Raw genomic sequence first — 27,249 nt, forward strand, 5'->3', positions numbered from 1 at the left:
ACAACAATCAGTATAAGGTAAGGTAATCTCCCCTGGCCACAGAGGTGATTCAACTAGCAAGAGGTTCAATCCTTTCGTTTAGACTCGGAGAGATAGGTTGTTAAATAATTACTAGCACACCACCCCGATTTAGGTTGTCCCTTGCCTTTCGGTATCTGACTACAAGGATGTTACTGAAACAGCAAGAGATTAACAGGTATTTGAGGCCCGCTTGAAAGAGGACATGGAGAAGGCAATGGCACCCCACTCCAGTACTCGCCTGGAAAATACCATGGATGGAGGAGCCTGGTAGGCTGCAGTCCACGAGGTCGCTAAGAGTCGGACACGACTAAGCGACTTCACTTTCACTTTTCACTTTCATGTATTGGAGAAGGAAATGGCAACCCACTCCAGTGTTCTTGCCTGGAGAATCCCAGGGACGGGGGAGCCTGGTAGGAGGTCGTCTATGGGGTCGCACAGAGTCGGACACGACTGAAGCGACTTAGCAGCAGCAGAAAAAAAACAACCTTTGAGCCCTGCCAAGAGGCCCAGGGGCGGGGCGGGGCGAGAGGCGGAGCATCGGGCGATGATGCCCCGCCCCCGGACGCGCCGCTTTGCCCCGCCCCTCGCGGCGCCGCCGCCTTGGCCCAGAGACCTGGGCTACGCCAACAGTACCTATGGTGCTTCCCGGCAGAGCCATGGCCAGTAAGTAGCGCCGCGGCCCAAGTTCGGGCCGGAGTAGAGGCTTCGGGTGCGACGCCAGCGGAGCGTCTCGCCCGTTCAGCCTCTCTCTCCATCTCCTGTCCCCGCCGCGCCCTTGGCCTTCTCTGCTCCGGTGGTCGTGGGGCTGTGGGCCCAAGCGGCGAGGGCGGTGGGCGCGGGCGGGGCGGGGAGGAGAAGGCCGCGGAGCGCAGCGCGGCGCACGCCGGGGACTCTGGGCTTCCGAACGGGCCAGCGGGGTCGCGGGAGCACCGGGTCAGCGCGCCGGAAGCGCCGGCTCCTTGCTCCCCGCCCCGCGGGCTCTTGTAATACGTGAGGCAGATTCCACGAGCATTCCGGGCCGGTCCGCTCCGCTCTAGATTCATCGGCGCGGGAAGGGTGCTTATTTCAAATGCAAATTCCGCACCCTCCCTGGTGGTCTTTCCTATTCCCTACCGCCACCCCCGCTCCACTACCCGAAGACTGTGCATTTTCAGTAAAGCTTTCAGTATTTATGATACCTCAAGTGTGAGAGTCTGTCCCGTGGGATTCTTGGAGGTTGCTGCTAGTTTTAGATTGGTTTGAACTTGGGTTTTGCAAAGGTACCAACCCTGATTATTTGTGGTTTGAGCCCTGTCAGGTGAAAATGAAGCACGTGTTTTCTTTGACTGGGGCTTGTGTGGTAAGTGAACTCGTTAATTTGCTCCACAGTGCGCCCCCCTCACACCCACTGGGAAATGCTGCCTTCTCTTGAACAACAACAAAAACGGGCAGTTTGTTTCTGCACCTGGACCTTGAACTTTCAGGTTAGGTATTACCATGTTTCTTGGGGGCTTCCCAGGTGGCTCAGTGGTAAAAGAATCCACCTGCCTATGTAGGAGAAGCAGGTTTGATCCCTGGGTGGAAAAGATCCCCTGGAGAAGGAAATGGCAACTCACTTCAGTATTCTTGCTTGGGAAATCCCAGGGACAGAGGAGCCTTGTGGGCTACAGTCCATGGGGTCCATAGGGTCGGACACAGCTGAGCACGCATGTGTCACGTGCTGCTTCCACATCCCCACTCAGGATCAGCCCCAGGGATGAGGTTCTGGCTGTGTTCCCAAGTCTGTGCCTGATTCTTTTACACGAGGCAGTAGAGTGCTCTGGGCTTAAAAAGTCTGGAGACCTGGATTATTACAGGGTTGGCGCAGCCCATGTCAACAGGTCATTTGATCGCTTTGGACCTCAGTTTCCCTTCTTTAAAATGAACATAAACTGTTCCTACTGAGGTCTTGTGAGGCTCTCTCAAGGTGATAGTGTTTGTGGAAGTGCTCTCTGTTTTTCATTTCAACATCCTGGAGTGCAGTGCAAGCTGGTGCCTGAGTGAACCTCCAGGATTGGAGTATAGAAGTCCTTTTACACACCTCCTTCTGAGTGTGACTGTATCTTTCAGAAGAGACTAATGGACTTAAGAGGTGTGGTTCTTGGTAGGGTTGAGGGCAGCGTTGATCTGACTCCGTTGAGGAGTGTTTTCAAGTTACCTGACTTCCCCCACCCACCCAGAAACAAACATGGTGCCCCTCTTGTCTGCAGTCCAGATTTTGGCTTGATTGTGGCTGTGCCAGTTACTTTTTGGACTGGTTTCTTGCACCTTTCCGTCTGCAAGCCTCTTATTTATTCATCTACAAAATACTGCTAACGATAACCCACAGATGCTTATATGTGTAAAAGACCTGCACGTTCCCTATGCTGTTTCCCTGTTGGTCTCTTCGCTTAAGATATTTATCCTTCCCCTTGGTGAGTCCTTGATTGTTAGATTACAGTGAATATTAGTATAGCCAGGGACATGAACTATTCATTGTAATCTAACAATCAAGGATTAGTATAGTATAGCCAGGGGCCTGATGACTTCCCTGTAGCTCAGATGGTAAAGTATCTGCTTGTAATGCAGGAAACTTGGGTTCAGTCCCTGGGTGGGAAGATCCTCTGGAGAAGGAAATGGCAACCCACTCCAGTATTGTTGCCTGGAAAATCCCACAGACAGAGGACCCTGGCGGGCTATAGTCTGTGGGTGTCGCAAAGAGATGGGCACTACTGAGTGACTACCTACCACTAGGGACCTGAAAATGAGAAGTGTGTTCATTTGCAGTTGAGATGAAGTGACTTGTATCTCATCCTCTGCCTCAAGGAACTCCCCAGCCGTGGAACTGTCCTGCCTCGGCCCCTCTATGGAGTGGGTGTTTTGCACGATGTCAGCCAGTCCCCACCCTGGTCCTGGACAGCTTCCTTCCCTGGTGGGAGCGGGGAGAGGAAGCCATCAGAGAGCCTTGGGGGATCTCAGCTTACCCTCCCTCAGAAGCGGAGACAAAGCCCCACCTCTCCGTTACAGTGGAGACTTGATGGGATGTTCTGTGATGTTCTGGTGACAGCTCAGGCTGTTTGCCCCAAAGTAATCATCCCAGCTTTTGTTTTCATCCATTCTTTAAAACTATTTGACAAGCTGCGTTCCAGGTTCAGTTTAGTTCTTCTCATTGTATTTAGGAGAAACCAAGGAATGGACATCAAGGCTGTATATTGTCACCCTGCTTATTTAACTTCTATGCAGAGTACCTCATGCAAAATGCTGGGCTGGATGAAGCAGAAGTTGGAATCAAGATTGCTGGGAGAAGTATCAATAACCTCAGATGTGCAGATGATAACACCCTTATGGCAGAAAGCGAAGAGAAACTAAAGAGCCTGTTGATGAAGGTGAAAGAGGAGAGTGAAAAAATTGATTTAAAACTCAGCATTCAAAAAACTATGATCATGGCATCCAGCCCCATCAGTTCATGGCAAATAAATGGGGAAACAATGGAAACAGTGACAGACTTTATTTTCTTGGGCTGCAAAAGCACCACAGATGGTGACTGCAGCCATGAAGTTAAAAGACGCTTGCTCCTTGGAAAAAAAGGTATGACAAACTTAGCATGTTAAAAAACAGAGACATTACTTTGCCAACAAACATCCAAATAGTCAGAGTTATGGTTTTTCCAGTAGTTATGCATGGATTTGATAGTTGGACCATAAAGAAGGCTGAGTGCCTAAGAATTGATGCTTGTGAACTGTGGTTTTGAAGAAGACTCTTGAGAGTCCTGTGGACTACAAGGAGATCAAACCAGTCCATCCTAAAGGAAATCAATCCTGAATATTCATTGGAAGGACTGATGCTGAGGCTGAAGCTCTAATACTTTGGCCACCTGATGTGAAGAGCTGACTCACTGGAAAAGACCCTGGTGCTGGAAAAGATTGAAGGCAGGAGGAGAAGGGGACGACAGAGGATGAGATGGCTGGGTGGCATCACTGACTCAATGGACATGAGTTTGAGCAAGCTCTGGGAGTTGGTGATGGACAGAGAAGCCTGGCGTGCTGCAGTGCATGGGTTTGCAAAGAGTTGGACAAGACTGAGCGACTGAATGACAACAACAACAAGAAGGAATGGACATCTAGTTTTCCTAATTTTAGGATTAACCCCGAGCCAAACAGGTCTTCATCAAAGGCCAGGGTCTGTCAATGTTGCTTCTCTGGGGACGTTTTTACAGGTGCAGGAGAAACACCCAGAGAGAGAAGTCACTAAGGGTGGAATTTTAGACTCTACAGCAGAGTTGGGGTAGGGAAGCAAGGCCAGGCCAATTAACTTCCAGATAATTTCAGAAGTTTTGCAGAGCTTTGTGGGTTATGACATGGTTGGGAACCTTTAATGTAGCCTTCTATCAAGACCACAAGCAGAAACTGTGTCAGTAAGTGTCCAGGCAGGACTTGGAAACCACACTAGTCAGTTGAACAGGAAAAAATTTATCTAGAGGACTATTAACCAGTAAAGATGATTATGGCAAGGGCTAAGAGAGCTCTACAGGAAAAGCAAGTGTCGGATGTGGTGACAACCTCAAGAAAGAAATAAGCCTGGAGGAACCGGTGACCTTCTTGCCCCAAGGCTGACAGCAGGTTTGCTTGGCGGGGCTGGTTGTGTGATTTGTGGGACTCAGTCTCCAATGAAAATGTGGGGCCCCTTGTTCAGACAGCAGGAAGAAGTGCTGTTTGGTTTTCCTTCCACAGTGTTTCAGTCTCTCGTGGTATGTTTCATTTGCTACTTAATGGTGTGCTCCTCTGGGCACCGGGAGATTCGTGGGGTGAGTGCAGGTCCTCCCAGGGTTCCTCTCTGTGGCACATGTGCAGCCCATCGGTTGCCAGCCTCCCCGTCCCCCAGTGGCTGGACCAGTGCACTGTGTCCCAGCTGGCGATGGGGAAGCTGAGCTAGGTGTGTCTGCTTCCTTCTGGCTCACAGTGGGGCGGGGACTGCCAGAGAGACTTCACCTGCTGTGCTGGAAGGTGCTCAGCACCTGGCTGAGAATGGACTGGGGCCTGAGGTCGCATGATAAGAGATAGTTCCCTAGTCAAGCCCAGTCTCCTCTCTCCTAAGGGAGAGGCTGGCCCTGCTGGCTTCACTTCAGATTCTTGTGCCTGGAGCAGGCTTTGCTCACACTATGGCTCTGTCTCAAGGTTGTTCAACCGCAGCATTGTTGACATTTGCTGCTGTTGTTTTAGTCAGTAAGTTGTGTCTGACTCCTTGCAACCCTATGGACCGTAGCCTGCCAGGCTCCTCTGTTCATGGGATTCTCCAGGCAAGAATACTGGAGTGAGATGCCCTGCCCTCCTCCAAGGAATCTTTCCAACCCAGGGTGGATAATTCTTTGTCATCAGGGACTGTCGTATGCCTTGTGGCATGTTTGGCAGTGTCCCTGACCTCTGCCCACTAAATGCCAGTAGCACACCAGCAGTCGTGACCATTAGTAGTGTCTCTAGACGCTGCCACGTGTCTTGGGGGTCTGACTTACCCTCCATTAAAAACAGCTGCTCTATCTGAGTCAGCAGTCAGATCTTCTGACCGCTCCTCTCTTTTATCTTCCTCCTCAGCTTTCCGCTTGGCCCTCATCCAGCTTCAGGTTTCTTCCATCAAGTCAGAGAACCTCACTCGAGCCTGTGGCCTCATCCGGGAGGCATCGAAGCAAGGAGCCCAGATAGTCTCCCTGCCAGTAAGTCTGGGGTGGCCACCCCTTTCTGAGCACTGTTGTCCCGGTAGTGTGGTGTCTGCTCATTCTGGGTCTTAGGGGCCAGCAGGGTCCCTTTGGACCCCAGGATGGTTCCTCATCTGTATGGAAGATGACCTAGCAAGGATCTTTGTGATAGGACGTGCCAGCTTGGTGACAGGTCTTTAACTTTAGTTCACCTGCTCAGTTCAGAAGCCCAGGAGTCAGAGGGACTTACCTAAATCCAAAATACTCTGTGCCTCAGGCACTTACCTTCTCTGCTTGCATAGTCTAGTCTTCACGAGACCAGAACATTGATTTTAGTGCTGAGCTTCCGACATTTTAAAAACATTGTTGAAAATTGTTAAACACTTAGGAAGCCTGTAGTATGTAGTGAGCCAAAGGATGCTGCATCAGTGTGCTAGGTGACCTGTTTAAGATAGAATCAGCTGAAGATGGGGCCACATTTGTTTGTCAACAAGTACAGGGTCAGCCCCACGGACAGTCCCACATTGGTCAGAAGATGCACCTATCGGCTCCTTCTGCTGGCAGAGGCCTGCAGGGGTGAGTGGTGGAACTATTCCTGACCGTCCCCGACCTCGAGGTGGGGTGGGGGCAGCCCTCAGCAAGCCCTGGAGACTCTTCAGGGCTAGCTTGTATTGATATTCTAGGCTCTGGGCCATTTACCAGGGAGGCCAGTGAGTAGGAGTCTTCAGCAGGGGCACTTGAGATCTTAATGTCGCTCCAGTCATGGGACTCATCTCTCCTTGTATCCAGTCATGGCCTCTTGTCGGTTTAGGCTGCTGGGGGTCAGAGCCTAAAAGCCAGGAGTGAAAGCACTTGAATTCTGCATGTGTCCCCTGCTAAAGTATCTTCTACAAGTTGGTGATCCTCGATCTTGAGTTTCCTAGCACAGACAAGCAGTCTCAGTGAATGTAAATGAATGAACTGGAGGTGAAATGCATGAGTTTTCTTTTATCACAGAGCTGTTGAGACACATTCAGGGGAGTGAGAGAGTTTGCAGGATCAGAATGGTGGCACTGGAAGGGAGCTTAGAAACATCCCTCGTGTATCCCGTATACGTGAGGAAATGTCTTAACCTCGGTGGGTTTCACGGCTTCTGTATTTTTGAAAAACATAGGCTTTATTGCTTTACATAGCTAATAATATAGTTTTGAGAGTCTGGATTCATCTTAACACCCCCAATCCTGTGAGCAAGCCCAGTGGTAGTGGGTCCCGGGTGCCCGACTCTGTGGAGGCGTGGTTCTGTGGACTCAGGGAGAGACAAGTGCAGCTTTTTGCCAAGGTGACCAGCATCCGGTTGAGCACACTGACTCCAGCCCCATCTGAGCCTGGGGCCGAATCCTGTCTGTGGCCACAGGCTCTTTAGCCTAAGATGTCTGTGTTTTTCTTATCAGTTGTATTTTTTTATCTCTTTGAGAACTATGTCTTTTTACAGCAGAACTTTAAAATAAGTTGGGTTCCCCCCCCCATCTTTTTTCTCTTCCAACATTATTCTAGGAATGCTTTAATTCTCCATATGGCACAAAATATTTTCCTGATTATGCAGAGAAAATTCCTGGTGACTCCACACAGAAGCTTTCTGAAGTGGCAAAGGAGTGCAGCATGTATGTCATTGGAGGTAACTTCCTACCCTCAAGGTATAATGGCCTAAACATTAAAAACATCTGAGAAACTATTGTTACATTTGAACCATGGAATACAAATTAGCTATAGAAAACAATGAGGTAGATCTGTCTATGCAGGATTGTGGAAGGATCTTTAAGACACACTTTGTTTGGTGGAAAAAGAGCAAGTTTGGTATGAAATGAACAGGTCCTTCCCTATAGATTAATGATCCACATAAAAGACTGTGTATTTTTATATGTTTATATGTTTATATATTTTATATGTATATTTTCATATGTGTTTATATATTAAGGCATAGTGAATATTGTACAAGGACACACACCAAATTGCTGAAAATTTTCTCTGGGGGTACAAGGGCAGGTGGAAATGTGGAAGGAGAAACTATATCTGAAAGTCTTTAATACAGTGTTAAGACTTTCTTTTTATTTCCCCCAGAAAGAGACCGCTGACATCAAAGGTAGCTTAGAGTTTTAGGCTTAGTGAAGTAAGTCAGAGAAAGACAAATTCTTTATGCTGTCATTTACATGTAGGATCTAAAACAAGAAAACAAACGAATGTATGTAATAAAAGAGAAACAGACTCACAGAACAAACTCGTGGCTACTGTGGGGAGAGGGACGAGGGGAGGGGGAGTTAGGGATGGGACGAGATCGAAACAACTATGTATAAAATAAATAAGTAACAAGGATATATTGTGCAGCACAGAGAAATAAAACCATTGTTTTGTAATAATCTTAAATTGAGTGCAACCTAAAAAAAGATTGAATCATGTTGCATGTCTGAAACTAGTGTAATATTATAAATCAACTATAATTTTTTAAAAGTAGCTTTATTTATGTGGCTTGTTTAAATAAAAATGTTTTATTTGTTTACATAAAAATACAGTAAAACTCTTTAATGCAATAAAATTATTTCTGTATTCTGATACAGTGAGAATTAGAAATAAATAAGGGGTGGAGAAAAGAGGACAGAGCAGAGATAGAACTACAGGCACCATATTTAGTGATGGAAAGACTGGCATACCTTCCCACCTCAAGGCCTTTTTGGATACAGTTATGTTGCAGGACCTGGCGGATTTAAGTTGCGCAACTGTGAATTCCCTGTGTTGCACTAATGCTTCAGGTTAAGTGTTGCTCAAGAGCAAAGCTGAATTGAAAAATAGTTTGATTAGTTTTGAAACCTTTCTTTGGCCTCTGACTTAATTACATTTCACCCACACTCTGAAATTGGTCTCTGAAAAATCTTATTCAAGAAGAAAAGAATCATGATTAAATAACCCTTAGGAGACAGTAAACTTTACTGTTGGACCCGAGAAGATGGTAAACTGTAACAAGCCTTTGTCCTGTTATAAAAGAATGCTTCATTCAGAATGTTTTCTGTGTCTCTCTGTGTCTCTTTCTGTGTTTCTTTCTCAACAAAAGGGTCCATTCCTGAAAAGGATGCTGGGAAATTATATAACACCTGCGCCGTGTTTGGGCCTGATGGAACTTTACTGGTAAAGCACAGAAAGGTCAGTAGAGAATGTGGCAATTCTCACTGCCTCTTGAGAATTCGCTCTGAAGTTCCCAGTACCCATCCTGTGGTACACACACCAGGCATTGGATTAGTTGGCACAGGTGGTTATACCTGGCTATTGGCCTGCTGATATAAATTGTAGACTCAGCCTATCAATTTTGGTCAAGGAAAAACCTCCAAGAATTTGGATTAGGATGGTATCCCTGGTGGCTCAGATGGTAAGTGTCTGCCTACAGTGTGGGAGACCTGGGTTCGATCCCTGGGTTAGGAAGATCCTCTGGAGAATGAAATGGCAACCCACTCCAGTACTCTTGCCTGGAAAATCTCATGGACAGAGGAGCATAGTATGCTATAGTCCATGGGGTCGCAAAGAGTCGGATACCACTGAGCAACTTCACTTCACTTCAAACATATAGTGATCACTTTGGGGAGAGTTGATATCTTTGCAGTGGTAATGCATGCATATACACTTAGGATTGTTAAGTCTTCTTGGTAAATTGATCCTTTTCTCATTATGATATGTCCTTTTTTTCTGGTATACTGATTGTCTTGACGTTTATCTCTGGTATTAGTAAAGCCACTGTAGCCTTCTTCTAATTACTGTTTGGTACATCTTTTTCTAATCTTTTATTTTCAGTCTGTATGTCTCTTTATATATAAATGCTTCTTTTGCAGACAGCATGTAGTTGGGTCTTGCTTTTTTTCATTCTGACAATCTTTGCCTTTTCACTGGAGTGGTCACTCTATATTTAATGTAATTATTGCTATGATTGGACTTTAAGCACGTAGACATTGAATTACTGTTTCCCTTTGTTCCTCTTGCCTGCATTCTTTTGAGTTGAGTAGTAGTTTGCTTTTTTTTCCCTAAGTTGTTGCCCTAAGAATTACAGTATACACACTTTATCTTGTCATAGGCTTCTTAGTTAATAATCTGTTTCTTCATGTGAAATTTAAGAACCTTGCAGTTGTATCGGTCCATTCTTTATGCTGTGGTTGTCATGCATATTGCATCTATATACATTATAAATACCACAAAATACTAATTTTTAATTTCAGTAGTCACTTGTATTTTAAAGAAATTAAGAGAAATATTTCATGTTTACCTCACCATTTACCATTTATGGTTATTTTCTTTTCTTCCTGAAGACCTTAGTTCTGTCTGGTATGTTTACCATCAAACAAAAAGACCTCCTTTAGCATTTTGAAGTGAGCATCTGCTAGATATGAATTCTCTTAGCTTTATTTATGAATATATCTTTACTTTGCCATTTTTTAAAAGATATTTTTGATGTGGACTGTTTTTTAAAATCTTTTTGAATTTGTTGCAGTATAGCTTCTGTTGCTTATGTTTTGGTCTTTTGGCCAAAAGGCATGTGGGGTTTTAGCTCCCTGACCAGGGGTCGAACCCCTGCCCCCTGCAGTGGAAGGGGCAGTCTTAGTCACTGGACCGGCAGGGAGTCTCTGCCTTCATTCTTAAATGATGTTTTTGGTGGAATAGAATTCTGGGTTGACACTTTTCTTTTTTTCCTCAGATGTTTGAGAGACATTATTCATTATTCACTTATCTTCTAGCCTCTTTTTTTCCCCCTGATACAAAGTTAGTAGGGGTTCCCTACTAACCCCTGGGTAAAAGAATCCGCTTGCCAGTGCAGGAGATGTTGGTTTGATCCCTGGGTTGGGAAGATCCCCCAGAGGAGGGCATGGTGACCGACTCCAGTACTCTTGCCTGGAGAATCCCATGGACAGAGGAGCCTGGTGGGCTGCAGTCCATGGGGCTACAAAGAGTCAGATATGACTGAAGCAACCGAGCATGCACACACTCATGAAGTAAGTGGTAATTTGTATTGTTCTCCTGCATGTAATTCATGTTTTTCTCTCCCTGCCTTCAAGGTTTTTTCATAATCTTTGGTTCTCAGAATTTTGACTCTTATATTCCTGATACGAGGTTGTTTTTTTTTTTGTATTTGTCCTGCTTTGTGTTTCTTTAATCTGTAAATTTAGTTTCTCGCTATATTTGGGAAACTTGGGAGCATTAAATATAGAGTGACCACTCTAGTTAAAAGGCAGCGATTGTTAGAATGAAATATTCAAGAAATATTAAATATTTTTCTGTCCCATTCTCTTCTTATGGGACTCCAATTTGGATACTGTTCACCAAACGCGGTCACCAAGGCTGTGGTTTTTTATTTTAATTTTTCAAACAAAAATTTTGTCTTTTTCAGATTGCATGTTTTCCATTGATTTTTTATGTTCACTGAGGCTTCTGTAATCTCCCTTCTGTAATCCAGTGAAATTTTTAAAAATTTCAGATGTTGAATTTTTCATTTCTCAAATTTTTATTTCATTCTCTTTTTACAGCTTTTATTCTCTACTGTGTTTCCTCTTTGTTTATTTGTTAAGAGCATCTATTTCTTTACTCTCCTGAGGTTAGTTTCAGTAGCTGCTTTATTGTCTTTGGTAGTGATCACATCTGGGTCTTCCTGGGTCTGCTCCATTGCTGCTTTTTCTCCAAGAGTTCGGGTCATACCTTTGTGTGTCCAGTTTTTTGGATTGTATATTGGATTATATGTTGTTGAGACTCTAACTTCTGTTGCGTTCGCCCGAAAAGTGTTGAGTGTTTTATTTGAGCAGGTAGGTAGTTGGGGCATACTCACAGACCAGACCCTTCCTTGGTGAGGTGGGTGGCAACCGCAGCTGCTCTGCCTGTTGCAAAGTTTAGCTTTAGCTGGGCTGCTCAGAGTCTGCCCCACACATCTTTAGTGCATTGCTTAGTCAGGGATTTGGACAGGTTTTCTATGTAAAATGTAGGGCCCTTCTTCTGCTTTCTCCTTTTCAGTGTCCCCCTCACTCTCCAGCTGCTGTGAAGCTCTGTCCTTTGATTCCTTGGCTGGTGTGTTGGTGGGTACTTGTGACCACCACTCGCAGCCACAGCTGGGCCTTGCTTCCAAATGAAAGTTGTAAACAAGTGGGAAACACCCAGCACTAGGTCCTGTCTTCTGGAAGTTGACTTCTCTCTAATTTTTGCCTGATTTTGATTATTGTCAAGTGCTTTTAAGTAGTTGTATTTTTTGTTTTGTTTTGTCCAGAGCTCAGGGTTACCTGTGAGAAAGATGGTCCTTTAGGAACCACTCTGCCGTGACTGGAAACAGACCCAGCACTGGGCTATGACAATTGAGTTTTCCAGTTCATGAATATATTTCTCTTTGCATTTTCTTAGGCTTTCTTTAATTTCTCTCAAAGTTTTTTAGATAGTTTTTTGGATATAGTCTTATATCATTTACTAGATTTATTCCTAAATGGTATTTCTGATGTCCTTTCATTTTCTGATTCTTGCTAGTATATAGACGTACAGCACATTTTTAAAATATTGACCTTGTATATAATACCTTTGCTTAAACTCATTCATTCTAATAATTCACCTGTGTATGTCCTTTGACATTCCTTAGGTACACAATTATCTGAGAATAATGGCTTTTAATTTTTTCTTTCTAATCTTTACCCTTTGTATTCTTTTCCTTCGCCTTATTGCTTTGGTTAGGACCTCTGGTACAGTGTGGAATAGCAGGTATACTTACCTTGTTTCTGATCTCAACAGGAGAAGGGTTTTAATGTTTCACCTTTAAATAGGTTTCTTTAGATTTTTTTTTTTTTTTTGCAGATTCTCTTTATTAAAGGGGTTCCCATCCTAGAAGAGTTTTTCTCTTTTATTTTTTAAATTAGAATGTTGTTCAGTGACTCAGTCGTGTCCAACTCTCTGACCCCATAGACTGCAGTGTGCCAGGCTTAAATAAGAATGGATGTAGAAATTTACCAAATGCTCATTATACACCTCTTAGGATGATCATGTGACTTTTCTCCCTTATTATGTTCATGTGGTAAGTCACTTTGGTTTTTCAAATGTTCAGTCACATTTGTTTTCTTTGAATAAATCCAATTTGGAAGTTACTTTTTAATATATTGCTGCATTGGGTTTGGAGAACTACCTATTTTTGATCACTCGCCCACTCTCTACCTCTCCTTGCCAATGTGTCAGTTTGATTCTGATTCTGAGAAGTCTTCATTTAGCATTTATATTGAGTAAAAAAAGCAGCATATAAATTACTTTCCATAAGAAATCTAGACGTTGATCTGCACACCACCAAGGGAAGAAGGATTGTACAAACTATAGCAGCATTTCTCCAGTTCCCTGTGTTAGAAGTCATTTTCATAGGATGTCAGCATCTTGTGGGGTGGGTTGTGGGCAGGTTGGCGCTGCCCTTTGTACAAGTGATCTTAGAACACCCCCTTGGCTGGCCATGGAAAGGTGTGTGTTATTACTGCCATGAGCCCTGCTGGAAAGGAGGTAACCAAATCCTTTCTTTGTGATGCAGCTCCATCTGTTTGACATTGATGTTCCTGGGAAAATCACATTTCAAGAATCTGAAACATTGAGTCCTGGTGATAGTTTCTCCTCGTTTGATACTCGTACGTACCAGATAAATTCACCTCTTCTAGCAGTACCAGTAGAGGAAGATCAGGTAGTCCTTTGTTTTTCATGATGTTGCTTTCCAACTTCTTTACAAAACCTGTCTGGAAGGCCAGGGGGAGAAGGGCGGAGAACAGTCAGAGATCTAGAAAGTGGGGGATTTAATGGAGAACTAAGGGTTTGACATGATTGTGCTTTTCCAGTGGTCACAGCCTTTATTAGTGTGATAGCTTCCAGCCTATACCTATTAGGCCATGACTGAACACCTCCCACTTAGATAAGAAACATTTATTAATAATTAGAGTGAATTTCTCATTTCTGCTCTACTGATGTAAATGATGTTCTCACGAGGCAGAATCCACGCAGGAGCAAACTTACATGTTCTCTGTCCACGGGCCCTGCGTGAATGTACTCCTGTCAGTGTCCTGTGACCATTGGATCTTGGAGACTTTGCCTGGCCACACCTGCTTCAGGAGATTAACTTTGTACATTTTCTGTTTGGAGAACAGCTTACTGCAGGGTGGGCCTGGGTATCTGCTATGACATCCGCTTTGCAGAGCTGGCGCAGATCTATGCACAGAGAGGTGAGGCCGCCTTGGGTTAGGTCATGTAGATGCTCGGAGATTGATTGGCTCTGGGCTTTGTGGGTGGAGGGGATCATTGGTCAGAAAACCTGGAGGAGGTCTTAAGCTCCGCGTCTGTGTGAGTTCTCAGACTACTTCTGGGAATGGGCAGTGTGGTTTTCTGGAGGTTGTAGTTTAACACACCACACAGCTAAGGCAGGAGCCACATTCCTAAACTAAACGTCTGCTCTGCCGTTGGAGCCCTTCCGGCCGCTGTGTTTGGAGAGGCACTGGGGCCCCAGTTGTAGGTCTGCCTGCACGTGGCTTGCACCACTCACTAGCCCTAGATGTTGGGAACAGCAAAAAGGCAGTCAGCGCCACTGTGGTCCAGAGGACCATCCTGCCGACCGAGAAGCACAAGTCAGATGAGAAGCCCTGGGTTCTGGTTCCAGCTCTGCCCCTTAATTGGCACAGTGCTTTGGGTAAATTAATCTCTGGAGAACTGTGGGTCTCAGTTTTCTCATAGGAAAGGTGTGAGGATTACAGACAGAGAACTTACGAAGGTCCTCTTATGATACTCAACAATACTAGCATCCTTACTAGACTGCCAGAGGTACTCTGACTCTAGTTTGTCTGTCACTATAAAACTGGGTGCAGACGGTTTGACACCCTGCTCAGCAAAAGGTGGAGGCGCAAGGGCTCCAGGTTGGCTGTTTCAGTTGAGTCTTAGCTGGAAGAAGTAGAGCAATTAGTCTTCTCCTCCTTTCAGTTGATGAACATCACAAAACATGGTCCTTGACCCTGGGAGCTGTCCACATGGTGCTGAGAGAAGTCTGAATGACAGATTTTCCATGTTTTTCAAGCAAAGTCACCTTTGCTTGAAAAGTGGTTGTCAGGATCACTGTACTTGTGTGTGTGTGTGTTGCGTGTGTGTCTCTAGAGGAATTCACAGCCATCTGTAACACTGATGAATCTATTCACGTTGGGGGAGTTTGAGTTTGGTCCCCACTAGGTAAGGAGCAGAGGGAGGGCTAATGTGGTTGGGTGTCCACCTGCATCCCTCTTCTTTGGCTTTTCTTGCCCCAAGGCTGCCAGCTATTGGTATATCCTGGAGCTTTTAATCTGACCACCGGGCCAGCCCACTGGGAGTTGCTTCAGCGAGGCCGGTAAGAAAGCATCTCCGTGTTTCTCTGCGAAAATGTTTGCGGTTTGGTGGAAGCATCAGCCTTCCCCGTATGGAATGCTGCCTCTGACTCAGGCTGCCCTGGCACCCAGAGGCAGTTCCCAAAGGTGACTCTTTGTCTTCCAGTCCGAAAGGAGGGCTTCTGCTGTGGGCTCCTCAGAAGCCCCAGCACCAGCCTTGTGGATTTTGAGGACTGATGTCTGCATTTCCAGGAGCATTCACCCATCAGGTGGGCAGTGATTTGATTTTCCTGTGTTCAGATAAGAATTTCTGTCTCTGATAGAGTTGCCAGAAGGTTTTACAGAGAATTGGAGAGCCATGGAGTGTACATGGCTGGAGCCAAGGCAAAGGCAAGGGTTCCTTAGTCTGACACCCGGAGAGACTTGTGGTCACGCTCAGCAGTCCTTGTGCTGTGTAGATGGGTGCTTACCCTCCTCCATCCTCCAGAGTTTCCTGCTAGTCTTGGTACTCTGCCAAGACACTTGTGATAAGTTCTTGTTCTTCTAACGTCTAAGTTCTGAGCGCTGCGCATGGGACAGTTACTGTTTCCTTAGTCGCCTGAGGAGTGGTGAAGGGCAAATAGCAGAGGTGGGTGTAACATAGAAGGGAACAGGAATATGACTGTGAAGTGCTCTGCAAACCATGAAATGCTGCTCAGAAATGACGGGTTGTTCATGAAAAGATTTTTTTAATTGCGGTATTATATACTTACAGAAAAGTGTACTAGTTTTAAGTTTACAGATCAGTGAATTTTTACATATGGATTCACCTCTGATCAGGATCAAATCTAGAACATTTCTAGCCCCTTGGAATGCTCCCCTTTTCTCCTTCTCAGTCAGTACTCTCCTCTCTCTGCCCAGGGATGGCCACTGTGCTCACATCTGGAGATGACAGTGATTTTTATTGGAAGGGGATGTAGGAGTGTTTGGCTGGTTGCATGATGGAAGGTGGTAGGGGTATGTGATCCCATGAGTATTAATAAATGCTGCTTTGTTGAAAGCAGGAAAAGCTGGAGAGAGCCTGGGATGACCTGGCATGAATCTGTTGTTTGAGCCCAGAGGGCTGTGGGTCAGGTGGCTTGGTGTAGCCGTGGTACCATCCGGTTCCTAGATCTTGCCTAATTTGAGGTGATGGGACTGCCCCATTGGCATGGAAGGGCCCTGTAGCCCTGCCCGGGGTGTTGTTCCAGCGAGGCCAGTCCATTCTCTCTGGTCACCTGGGTTGCATGAACCAGAGAAGCTCTGCTCTTTACCTGTTACAGGTTGGCTCAGGCCAGCGTTTCTCACTGTGGTGCTATTGACACTTTGGAGGAAATGGCTCTTTGTTGTGGGCGCCGTCCTCTGTGTTGCAGGATGTTTGCAGCACCCCTGACTTCTACTCCTCGATGTCAGTAGCTATCCCTTGGTCAGAAATGTCTCCAGACACTGGCAGAAGTCCCCTGCTGGGCAAAATTGCCCCAGTGGAGAACTAGCTTGTGCAGCAAGGTCTTTTTTGAAGAAAGGGTTCTGTGGCTTTGAATGTTTCTTCCATGTCCGAGCTAGCCTGTCCTGTCCTAGTTTTTGAAAGAAGGGTCTGGACACTTAGGGTAAAAACGTCTCAGATCTGTGCTGTATGACTTACCTCTTTTCTCTCCATTGACTACAGGGCTGTTGATAATCAGGTGTACGTGGCCACAGCATCTCCCGCCCGGGATGAAAAGGCCTCCTATGTTGCCTGGGGACACAGCACTGTTGTGAATCCTTGGTGAGTTGGCTCTGCAGGGACAGGCTCACTGAGCTGAGAGAGGTGGTGCTTGGGCAGGTGGGTTGTCTGATTCCCGGGTGGTCCTGCGCCTCCCTCCGCTGCCGTCTCCCCTCAGGCCTGCCAGGTCACTGGCTCTCTCTGTGGGAGGAGCTTCCACTTGAAAGCCATGCGAGAGAGAAATGGCTCAGCTCTCCTGACTGAGTGATTGGCCTCAGCCTTGTTCTGAGTTTCTGAGTGACGTTCATTGTCAACCAAACTTGGAAACGAGGCAGAAGTCACAGGTGGGTGGTTTTTTAGTAAAAGAGGCTCCCAAACTCTTGGCTTTGGGTTAAAATTTAGACTGGGTCACTGGACCTACGGCTGGAATGAGTTGAGGGTAAGGATTTTGCTCCCTGCATAACACTTAGAGGAGAGTGGAGGATGGGTTGAATTAAGAGGAACTGTGAACTTGTCCTCTGTGAGAGGGTAAAGCATTCTATTACTTAGGGAAACCAGCAGGGAAGTCTGCCCAGATACATACACAGCCGGATGGTAATAGACACGTCTTACCGGCATTTGTACAGTTCACATGGTACTTTCACACACATTGTCTCAATTTGAGCTCTCAAGGACTTATCTTTATTTAACCCAGTTAATAGATGGTAGACTTGAAGTTCACAGGATGAAGTGGCCAGAATTGGTGTTTGGATCCAAGACTTTTGAATTCAGAACTTAGATTTATTCCATACTACTTCTCAGTATGTCTGTATGATTACGACACACACACACACATATGTGTTTCTAAAATTTCAGGATAAACATATCAGTAACAAGGCTGCAAAGGCTTACATGTCACTGTGGGATTCCCAGAGTTCCTCTCTTCTGACTTTGTAGGACTCACAGATGAACGTGTGTGGTGGAGAAGGCCTTGGGAGATATGGCCCGTGGGAGATTCTCAGTGAGCCTCCTGTACATCAGGATCTGGGGTGCATTGGAAGGCTGGAAGGATCGAGTTGGCTTCAAAATTTTCTCAAACTTGACTTGGGTTCCTCTGTAGACATTAGTGATCAGCTTACTGACCTTGTGGGTAGCTCTGCTCACCCAGCTGGTTCTCCTGGTGAACTCTTACTCATCAGGCTGGCTGCTTTTGACACAGTTGGTTACCTAAGATTTGCCTGTATTTCTTCCTTTGCAGAATTTCCCCCATTTGGTTGGGAGCTGTGTGGCTTTTTTGTCATTGTGATAGGTGCCTAGGGTTAACATAGAGATCTTTGCATGCCGGGGCAAATGGGGGAAAAATAGAAGAGACTAGAAAAGGATTCAGTTAAACGTCATTAATGATGATGCCTGTAGCTTACTGTGCCAAAAATCTGTGGCCCTAGATGGAACCAATTATTATATCAGATTGTTTGTTGTATTGGATCATTTTGTTTTGTGCTTTGGAAAAATTTCACAGATAAGGTTTTTTTAAATTAATGATTAATTTTTGGCTGTGCTGGGTCTTCGTTGCTGCACACAGGCTTTCTCTAGTTGCGGCAGGTGGGGGCTGCTCTCGTGTTGTGGAGCACAGGCTTAGTAATTGTGGCACCTGGGCTTAGTTGCCCTGCAGCAGCGGGGATCTTCCTGGACCAGGGATTTAACCCGAATTCCCCACATTGGCAGGCAGTTTCTTAACCAGTGGACCATCAGGGAAGTCCCACAGCTATGTTTTTGAAGGCCTGTTTTGGGCCAAGAGACTCACTCAGCACTGGAAATAGTTTTCCAAGTCAGCTTTTCCTCAGATTTTGTGGAGTGTTTTTGTTTCCAGTGTGGGGTTCCTGCTGGGGCATGGTTCTACCACTTCTACTCAGGCCTCAAAGGTTGAAATCTCTCCCTCCAAACCCAAAAGCCATTAACACAGGGATCCAAGGATCACAGACTTGAGGCCAGAGATCCAGGCAGACCCAAGCCTTCCCTCTCCATCTCCAGGGTTATGTAGCAGCCTTGGGAGGTGTGAAGAAACAGAGCTAGACTGCCCTTGGAAAGGGCTCTTGAATGTACTCACGACAGGGTGGAAGTAATAAATAATCTATAGTAGGAATAGGAAAGTTTTATTCAAGCCAAACTGAGGACTGTAGCCTAAGAGACAGCTTCTCAGATAGCTATGAGGAATTGTTCTGAAGAAGCATTGTTTGCAGCAGTTTTATATCTTATCAGAGCAAGGAACATCAAACACAACAGGTACCTTCCTTCAAGATTTCAAAAAAAAAATAAAAGGTATTTTCTCACTATGTCCTCACAGAGCTCATATTTCCACTTTATAGATTAGGAAGTAGAGATTCGACATGGCTTGCCAGAAGACCACACAGCTACTTAAGTGGTTCAGTTCAGTACAGTTGATCAGTTGTGTCTGACTCTGCTACACCATGGATTGCAGCATGCCAGGCCTCCCTGTTCATCACCAACTCCCAGAGTTTACTCAAACTCAGGTCCATCAAGTCAGTGATGCCATCCAACCATCTCATCCTCTGTCATCCCCTTCTCCTCCTGCCTTCAATCTTTCCCAGCATCAGGGTCTTTTCCAATGAGTCAGCTTTTTGCATGAGGTAGCCAAAGTATTGGAGTTTCAGCTTTAGCATCATTCCTTCCAATAAACACCCAGGACTGATCTCCTTTAGAATGGACTGGTTGGATCTCCTTGCAGTCCAAGGGACTCTGAAGAGTCTTCTCCAACACCATAGTTCAAAAGCATCATAGGAATTTATGCCCGTATTTTCTTGTTTTAAAAACAGATTCCTTCCCATTTGGCCTGTGAGATAGGGCGGAAGAACAGAGATAGTAAATAACAGCAAGCATCAGGGAATTGACTCATTCTCCCCACGTGTTTTTCAGGGGGGAGGTCCTTGCCAAAGCTGGCACTGAAGAGACGATCGTGTATGCAGATATAGGTAAGATTCACTCTGGCCCAGTTTAGGTGTCTGGTGTCCCTAAGTGCCCTGAGGCCAGATTCTACAGCTGTAGAACACCGGGAGGGACTCCTTTATGCCCCGCCCTCCTCATTTATCCTTGGTTCTCTGGCTAAGCCCTGGGCTCTGTCTCAGCCTGAGTTTTCTTGGTTTGGTTTGAAATGACACCAGGGGCAGTGCCAAGCTGAATGTGCCTCCAGACAAGGCCCATGAGTAAATTACTGGCTGGGGCTCTGGTTGTTTCTCTGCTGTTTGGGGAAGAAGTTCCTGTTGGCAAGTAAGGAATCACATCTACTAATAGTATACTTTTCTGTTTTTGCAGACCTGAAGAAGTTGGCTGAAATTCGCCAGCAAATCCCCATTTTTAGCCAGAAGCGATCAGACCTCTATGCAGTGGAAGCCAAAAAATCCTGATGTTTCCGACATGTCATGAAACAGGAAGATATGTTTCTACAGGATAATCAACAATCTTATGAATTCTTTAATGGAATTTTTTTTTTTTAAATAATTTCAGTCTTTTCCCTTCCTGAAAAGGGAAGCTCTGTTGGGATGATGGGGCTGATGCTGGTATTCTCCACACCATATAAAATGGTCAAAAAGGGCGGGCACTGAAGAACAGGAGGAGGGTGGGTGTGGCTCTAAATCTTCCATATTCAAGTTGTCTCAAGCAGTTATTAAAATATCAGATCCTGGTATTCTTGATGGTTGATCCACCTGTATATTTGTGTGGTGAACCTCTTACTTGATTGCTGGAGTTGGAATACATTATGCAGAAACCTTGGTCTTTGAGCAGCATCTTAATGTCACATTTTGGTCTGTGAGTGGTCTTTGAGCCGTTATCTTAATGTCACTTTTTGGTCTGTGAGTAACTGTGGGATGGATCCTTGGTGTTTGCTAGAGAAGATGGCAGCTCTGCCCTCCCTGGCACCCTTAGGGCTCTTCAAATTCAGAGAGGAGCTAAGGATTTAAGACCCCTCCCCAGTTTTAAGGGAAATGTTTCAAACATGAGCCCCCTGGCAGTGGCATAATTTGGTCAAGGCAACTGAAGTGTGAGCTGCAAAAGATTCTCTTAATATGGGTGAGTGTCTGAAAGTCAAATGGCAACCCACTCCAGTGTTCTTGCCTGGAGAATCCCAGGGATGGGGGAGCCTGGTAGGCTGCCATCTATGGGTTCGCACAGTCGGACACGACTGAAGTGACTTAGCAGCTAGGAACACTTTTAGCTTGATAAAGTCAAGTTTTTAGCTTAGTGGTTTTTAGAATCCTTTTACACAATTAAAATTGAAGAATTCCATTGAGCTTTTCTTTATGTATGTTATAGCTGGTGATGGGTTGGTAGATGTTTAACAACCAGCAGTCTGAGAAAGTTGATTTTGTGGAAGCATTTCCCAATTTCCAAGGTGTACTTACTGCCAAATTCAAGCTATCAATCTAACACTTTGAAACAGCGCTGGAAGTCTAATTAGCTCTTGTGAGCTGGTGTAAGTCTTCTCTAGCACACTGCTGTTTACATGTATAGAGATATTTGCCATATTGGAAAGTAAGATTTTAAAACAAAAGAATACATGAATACACATCCCTTTAGCTGTAAGAATAACGAATAACTTGACATTATCGAGTGCAATTTAACCTTTGAAAAACCAGCAGTATATACTGAGAAGGGTTCAATAGTGAAAAAGTCAAATGACTATTTAAAAATAAGTGTACAATTTGGAAAAATCTGACATGTATATGTCCATGAAACTACATTAGTCAAGATAATGAATATACCCACCACCCCTAAAAGCTTCCTTGTACTATTTTATAATCTCTCTGGCTGCTCCTCTTATCCCCAGGTGATTACTGATCAGCTTTGTCACTACAGACTAGTGAAAAATTATCTACAAGTGGAATCATACTGTAGTTTTTTGTCTGTTTTGTAAATAAGCTCATTTGTATCTTTTTTTTACATTCCACATATAACTGATACCATGTGACATTTGTCTTTGACTTCCATTGTATGATAATCTCTAGGTCCATCCATGTTACTGCAGATGGCTTTATTTCATCCTTCTTTATGGCTGAGTAATATTCCATTGTATATAGGTACCACGTCTTTATCCATATATCTGTTCATGGACATTTAGGTTGCTGCCATGTCTTGGCTGTTGTAAGTAGTGTTATAATAGGGTGCATGTATTTTTTTGAATTCTAGTTTTGTCTGGGTATATGCCCAAGAGTGGAATTGTAAGATCATATTGTTCAGTCGTGTCCGACTCTTCGGGACCCCACGGACTGCAGTATGCCAGGCTTCCCTGTCCTTCACCATCTGGAGCTTGCTCAAACTCATGTCCATGGAGTTGGTGATGCCATCCAACCATCTTGTCCTCTGTCGTCCCCTTCTCCTCCTGCCTTCAGTGTTTCCTGGCATCAGGGTCTTTTCCAATGAGTCGGCTCTTCGCATCAGTTGACAAAAGTACTGGAGTTTCAGCCTCAGCATCAGTCCCTCCAATGAATATTCAAGATTGATTTCCTTTAGAATTGACTGGTTTGATCTCCTTGCAGTCCAAGGGACTCTTGAATCATATGGTAAATTACAAATGTAGTTTTTTAAAGAACCATCCATACAGTTCTCCCTAGTGGCTCCACCAATTTACATTTCCACTAACAGTGTAGGAGGTTCCCCTTTCTCTGCACCCTCTCCAGCTTTTATTATCTGTAGCCTTTTTGATGGCCCTTCTGACTGGTTCTGATTTGCATTTTTCTATTAGCAATGTTGAAGATCTTTTCATGTGCCTTTTGGCTATCTGTATGTCTTTGGGAAAATGTCTATTCAGGTCTTCTCATTTTTTAAAATTGGGTGGTTTGAGTTGTTTGTGTTTTGATACTGAGTTGTATTAGGTCCTTATTTTGGAGTTTAATCTCTTGTTGGTCACATTGTTTACAAGTATTTTCTCCCATTTTGTGAGTTGTCTCTTTGTTTTGTTCTTGGTTTCCTTTGCTGTACAAAAGCTTTTAAGTTTAATTTAGGTCCCATTTGTTTATTTTTGTTTTTATTTTCATTACTCTAGGAGGTGAAGGCAATGGCACCCCACTCCAGTACTCTTGCCTGGAAAATCCCATGGACAGAGGAGTCTGGTGGGCTGCAGTCCATGAGGTCGCAAAGAGTTGGACACGTCTGAGCGACTTCACTTTCCCTTTTCACTTTCACGCACTGGAGAAGGAAATGGCAACCCACTCCAGTGTTCTTGCCTGGAGAATCCCAGGGACGGGGGAGCCTGGTGGGCTGCCGTCTATGGGGTCGCACAGAGTCGGACACAACTAAAGCGACTTAGCAGCAGCAGCATCAGGAGGTGAAAATATTGCAGTGATTTATGTCAGAGTATTGTGCCTGTTTTAAGAGTTTTATAGTATCTGGTCTTACATTTAGGTCTTCAATCCATTTTGAGTTTATTTTTGTTTATGATGTTAAGAGAATGTCCTAATGTCCTAATGTCCATTCTGTCCCTAAAGCCTACAAGTTTTATAATGCTGCACTATTGTTTTGTAAACTTATTTCTTGTTTTTTCATTGCTAGTATATAAAATAGAATTTATTTTTATATGTGCTCTTTTATCCTGAAACTTTGCTAAACTCATTCTAGCAGCATTTTATGTTTGTATTCTATATGATTTTTCACATAGATGATCATGTCTGCAAATACAGTATACAAAATAAATGTCCTTATGATGTCCTAATTTCACTCTTTTATATGTGGCTGTCCAGTTTTCCCAGCACCACTTACTGAAGAGACTATCTTTTCTCCTCTGCCTCCTTTGTCATAGATTATTGACTAAGTGCATGGGTTTATTTCTGGGCTTTCTGTCCTGTTCCATTGATCTATATTTCTGTGTTTTGTCAGTAACATGCTGTTTTGCTTAATGTAGCTCTGTAGTATAGCCTGAAGTCAGAGAGCCTGATTCCTCCAGCTCTGTTTTCTTTCTCAAGATTGCTTTGGCTATTTGAGGTATGACCCATTTTGAATGGTAATTTTTTGTATATGGTGTAAGAGTCCAGTTTTTTTTTTTTTTTGCCTCTAGCTATCCAGTTGTTCCATTGAATTGTCTTGGCATCTTTATTAAAATGAATTGGCCATATATATTCTTATATATACATGAACTAACTTACTGTGTTGGTTACTATAACTTAGTAATCTAAGTCTTGAAGTCAGTGTTAGTCCTTCAGCTTATTTTTCAAAATGGTTTAGACTAAGTCCTTTCTATCTCCAAACAAACTTCAGAATTAGATTGTAAATTTCTATAGAACATAAGCCTGTCCAGGTTTTCATTGGAATTGCATTAAATCTATGGAAAGTTGACATCTTACCAGTATTGAATCACTGACTCAGAAATATGAGATAACCCCTCAATTATTTAGGCCTTCCTTAATTTCTCTCAACAGTGTTTGTTAATTCCAGAGTAAAGGTAATGCAAATCTTTTGTCCATTTTATCCCTAAAGCCTCCAAGTTTTATAATGCTGGACTATTGTTTTGTAAACTTATTTCTTGTTTTTTCATTGCTAGTATATAAAATAGAATTTATTTTTATATGTGCTCTTTTATCCTGAAACTTTGCTAAACTCATTCTAGCAGCATTTTATATTTGTATTCTATATGATTTTTCACATAGATGATCATGTCTGCAAATACAGTATACAAAATAAATAAGCTCCTTCCTTTCCAATCTGTTTTTTTTTTTTTTCTGGCCTGTAACATGGTCTAGAACCTCTAGTACAGTTCTGAGTAGACTCATGAATGGACATACTTGTGTTGGTTCTGATTTAGAGAAAGCATTTAGTCTTTCAAAGATGCCCTCTGGGGAAATTCCTTTCTGTTCCTAGTGTGCTGAGAGTTTTTCTCTGGGAAGGCTGTTGGATTTTTTTTCAGATGCTTTTCCTGCTTTTATTGAGACAAACATCTTTTTCCTTCTTTAGTCTATGTTTATACTTTGTGAATTATATTCATTTTGGAATGGTAAACCAACCTTGCATTTCTGGGATAAACTTCACTTGACCATAGTATATTAAGGTTTGCTCTTATTCTTTTTTCTTCTGTTTACTTTGCGTTTCATTTACTTTTACTTTTCTAGTTTTTTAAAGTGGGGCTTAGGTTTATTGAAGACCTTTCGTCCTTTCTAAGAGTTGTTTTAGTGCTATAAATTTCCCTCTAAGTATTGCTTTAGCTGCATTCAAAATCTTTGATATATTTTCATTTAGTTTGAAATACTGTCCTATTTCCCTTTTAATGTTTTCTTTGATCTAAGGATTATTTATGTTAACTTTGAAATATTTGAGATTTTCCAGATCTTTGCTTTCTAATTTGATCCCATTGTGGCCAGATAACATACATTGTATAATTTAAATACTTCCAGGTTTTATGAGATTGTTTTATGGCCCATACGACGTTCTATCGTAGTAAATGTTCCATGTGCCCTTGAAAAGAATGTGTATTTGGGGGCTGTTATACGTAGAGTGTTCTATTAATGTCAATTAAGTCACATTGGGTGATAGTGTTTTTAAGTCTTCTGTATCTTTAGTTGTTTTTTGTCTTAATTTTTCTGTCAGTTATTAACAGAGGGGTGTTGATATCTTGGAGCATAATTGTGGATTTGTCAATTTCTCATTACAGTTCTTTCATTTTGCTTCAGGTATGCTGAAGCTCTCTTATTAGGTGCATATTTAGGGCTGTTATGTCATCTTGTTGAATGTCACTTTTATTCATAATGAAATTAACAATTCATGTCCTTGGAATAAATCCCACTTGATCACAATGTATGATCTTTTTATATATTGTTGAATTCAGTCTGCTAATATTTTGTTGAGGGTTTTTAATCTATATTCATCAGAGACATTGGCCTCAAAATTTTTATGTGATATCTTTTTTCTTTTTTTGGCTGACTGTGCTGTGTTGCCTGTAGGGTCTCAGTTCCCTGACCGGGGATCGAACCTGTGACCCCACATTGGAAGAGTGGAATTCTAGCCACTGAACTGCCAGGGAATTCCCTTTTTGTGTGTTGTTTGTCTGATTTTGGTATCAGGGTGATGCTGGTATTATAGAATGAATTTAGAGGACTGTTCCCTCCTTTTCAATTTAAACATAAAATTTTTTAAAATTAAGTGGATAGATATTAGCTCTTTTTTATGTTTGGTAGAATTCCCCTGTAAAACTGACCAGTCCTGGACTTTTGCTGAGAGTTTTGATAACTAATTAAATTTTACTAGTAATGATTAGTCTGTTTAGATTATCAGTTTCTTCTTGATTCATTCTTGAAAGATTGTACATTTCTAGAAATGTATGTTTCTACTAGGTTTTCCTTTTGGCATATAATTGTTTTTGTTTTCTTGCATGTAATTTTTTTTATCTGTGATACTGGTTCTAATTTCTCCTCTTCGGTTTCTTTCATTTGGGTTCTGTTTTCTTAAAGAGCCTGGGTAAAGGCTTGTCAATTTTCTTTTAAAAAAAAGCTAACTCTTGGCATATTGATTTTTTTTTTTTTTTGGTCTCTGTTTTGTTTTTGATCTTTATTCCTTCTTTCTGCTGACTTTGGGCTTTGTATGTTCTTTTGTAATTCTTTTAGATGTAGGTTGAAATTTTTCTTGCTTCTTGAGGTAGGCCTGTTTTGCTATAAACTTCCCTCACAAAACTGTTTTGCTTGCTGCATCACATAGATTTTGGAATGTTGTGTTTTTATTTTTATATGTCTTGAAGTATTCTTGATTTCCTCTTTGAAAAGACATTTTCCCTTTATATAGGATTCCTACAACAGATAGTAGCAGATGGATCCTGAAACTTGATTTTGTATTTCATTACTAAATGCGTGTATCGTCCTTTTATTATTATCAGGTCATCTTGCCTTCTGGTGCATTTGAAGACTATGAAAGGAAATGAATGAAGTAGGCATCTCCTATTAGGAAGTAATATTGTTTGTATTTTTAGAAACTAAGTGGCAATATAGTCTCTGATTTCCCCTTGAAGAAAATATCTGACCAAAATGAACCTTGAACTTGGTCCACCTGAATTGGAAAAACATTGCAATATAAGGCCATGAAAAAGGTGTTAACTGTCATTCCTTCACTCCCTGACTTTCAATGAGTTAAGGCAGTGATGCTTTTTTTATGTTAATACTTTGAAGTATGCTATCACATTTTGGACATCTGTCACTTGAAGTTTAGTTAAGGCAATACATTAGCTAATGGAACTGATTGCCTCACAAGCTTGATAACAGATGCTGAAATCAGGATGTGCAGTCGGTCATGCAAATGTGACTTGACTCTAGCCAAGGTGTTTGAAGTTGAGAGCTAACAGATAATAGGTGTTGCATTGGTTACAAATTAATAAATTACTAACATCCCATGTTTTAAAATGACTGAATAGTAGTCATATTGTGACATCAAATGGGTATTTAGGGAAGGACTCCTTGCTGCCACAGGTTAGGTCTGTGCAAAGTACACTAAGTGAAAAAGGTTTCTGA

At 43.2% G+C, this 27,249-nt stretch overlaps 1 protein-coding gene across 1 annotated transcript; it reads left to right on the forward strand.

The window, feature by feature from the left end:
* The first annotated feature begins 628 nt into the window (after positions 1-628).
* On the forward strand, positions 629-20,461 carry NIT2 (nitrilase family member 2). The gene is given in 10 exon segments (NM_001038133.1): positions 629-684; positions 5,607-5,725; positions 7,241-7,361; positions 8,790-8,878; positions 13,254-13,347; positions 13,858-13,932; positions 14,999-15,077; positions 16,739-16,837; positions 19,688-19,743; positions 20,084-20,461. Coding segments are annotated over 10 exon segments (831 nt in total). The 5' UTR covers positions 629-677; the 3' UTR covers positions 20,176-20,461.
* Positions 20,462-27,249: the final 6,788 nt, after the last annotated feature.

The sequence above is a fragment of the Bos taurus genome, chromosome 1 (genome assembly GCF_002263795.3).
Source record: "Bos taurus isolate L1 Dominette 01449 registration number 42190680 breed Hereford chromosome 1, ARS-UCD2.0, whole genome shotgun sequence".
Taxonomy (NCBI): Eukaryota; Metazoa; Chordata; class Mammalia; order Artiodactyla; family Bovidae; genus Bos; species Bos taurus.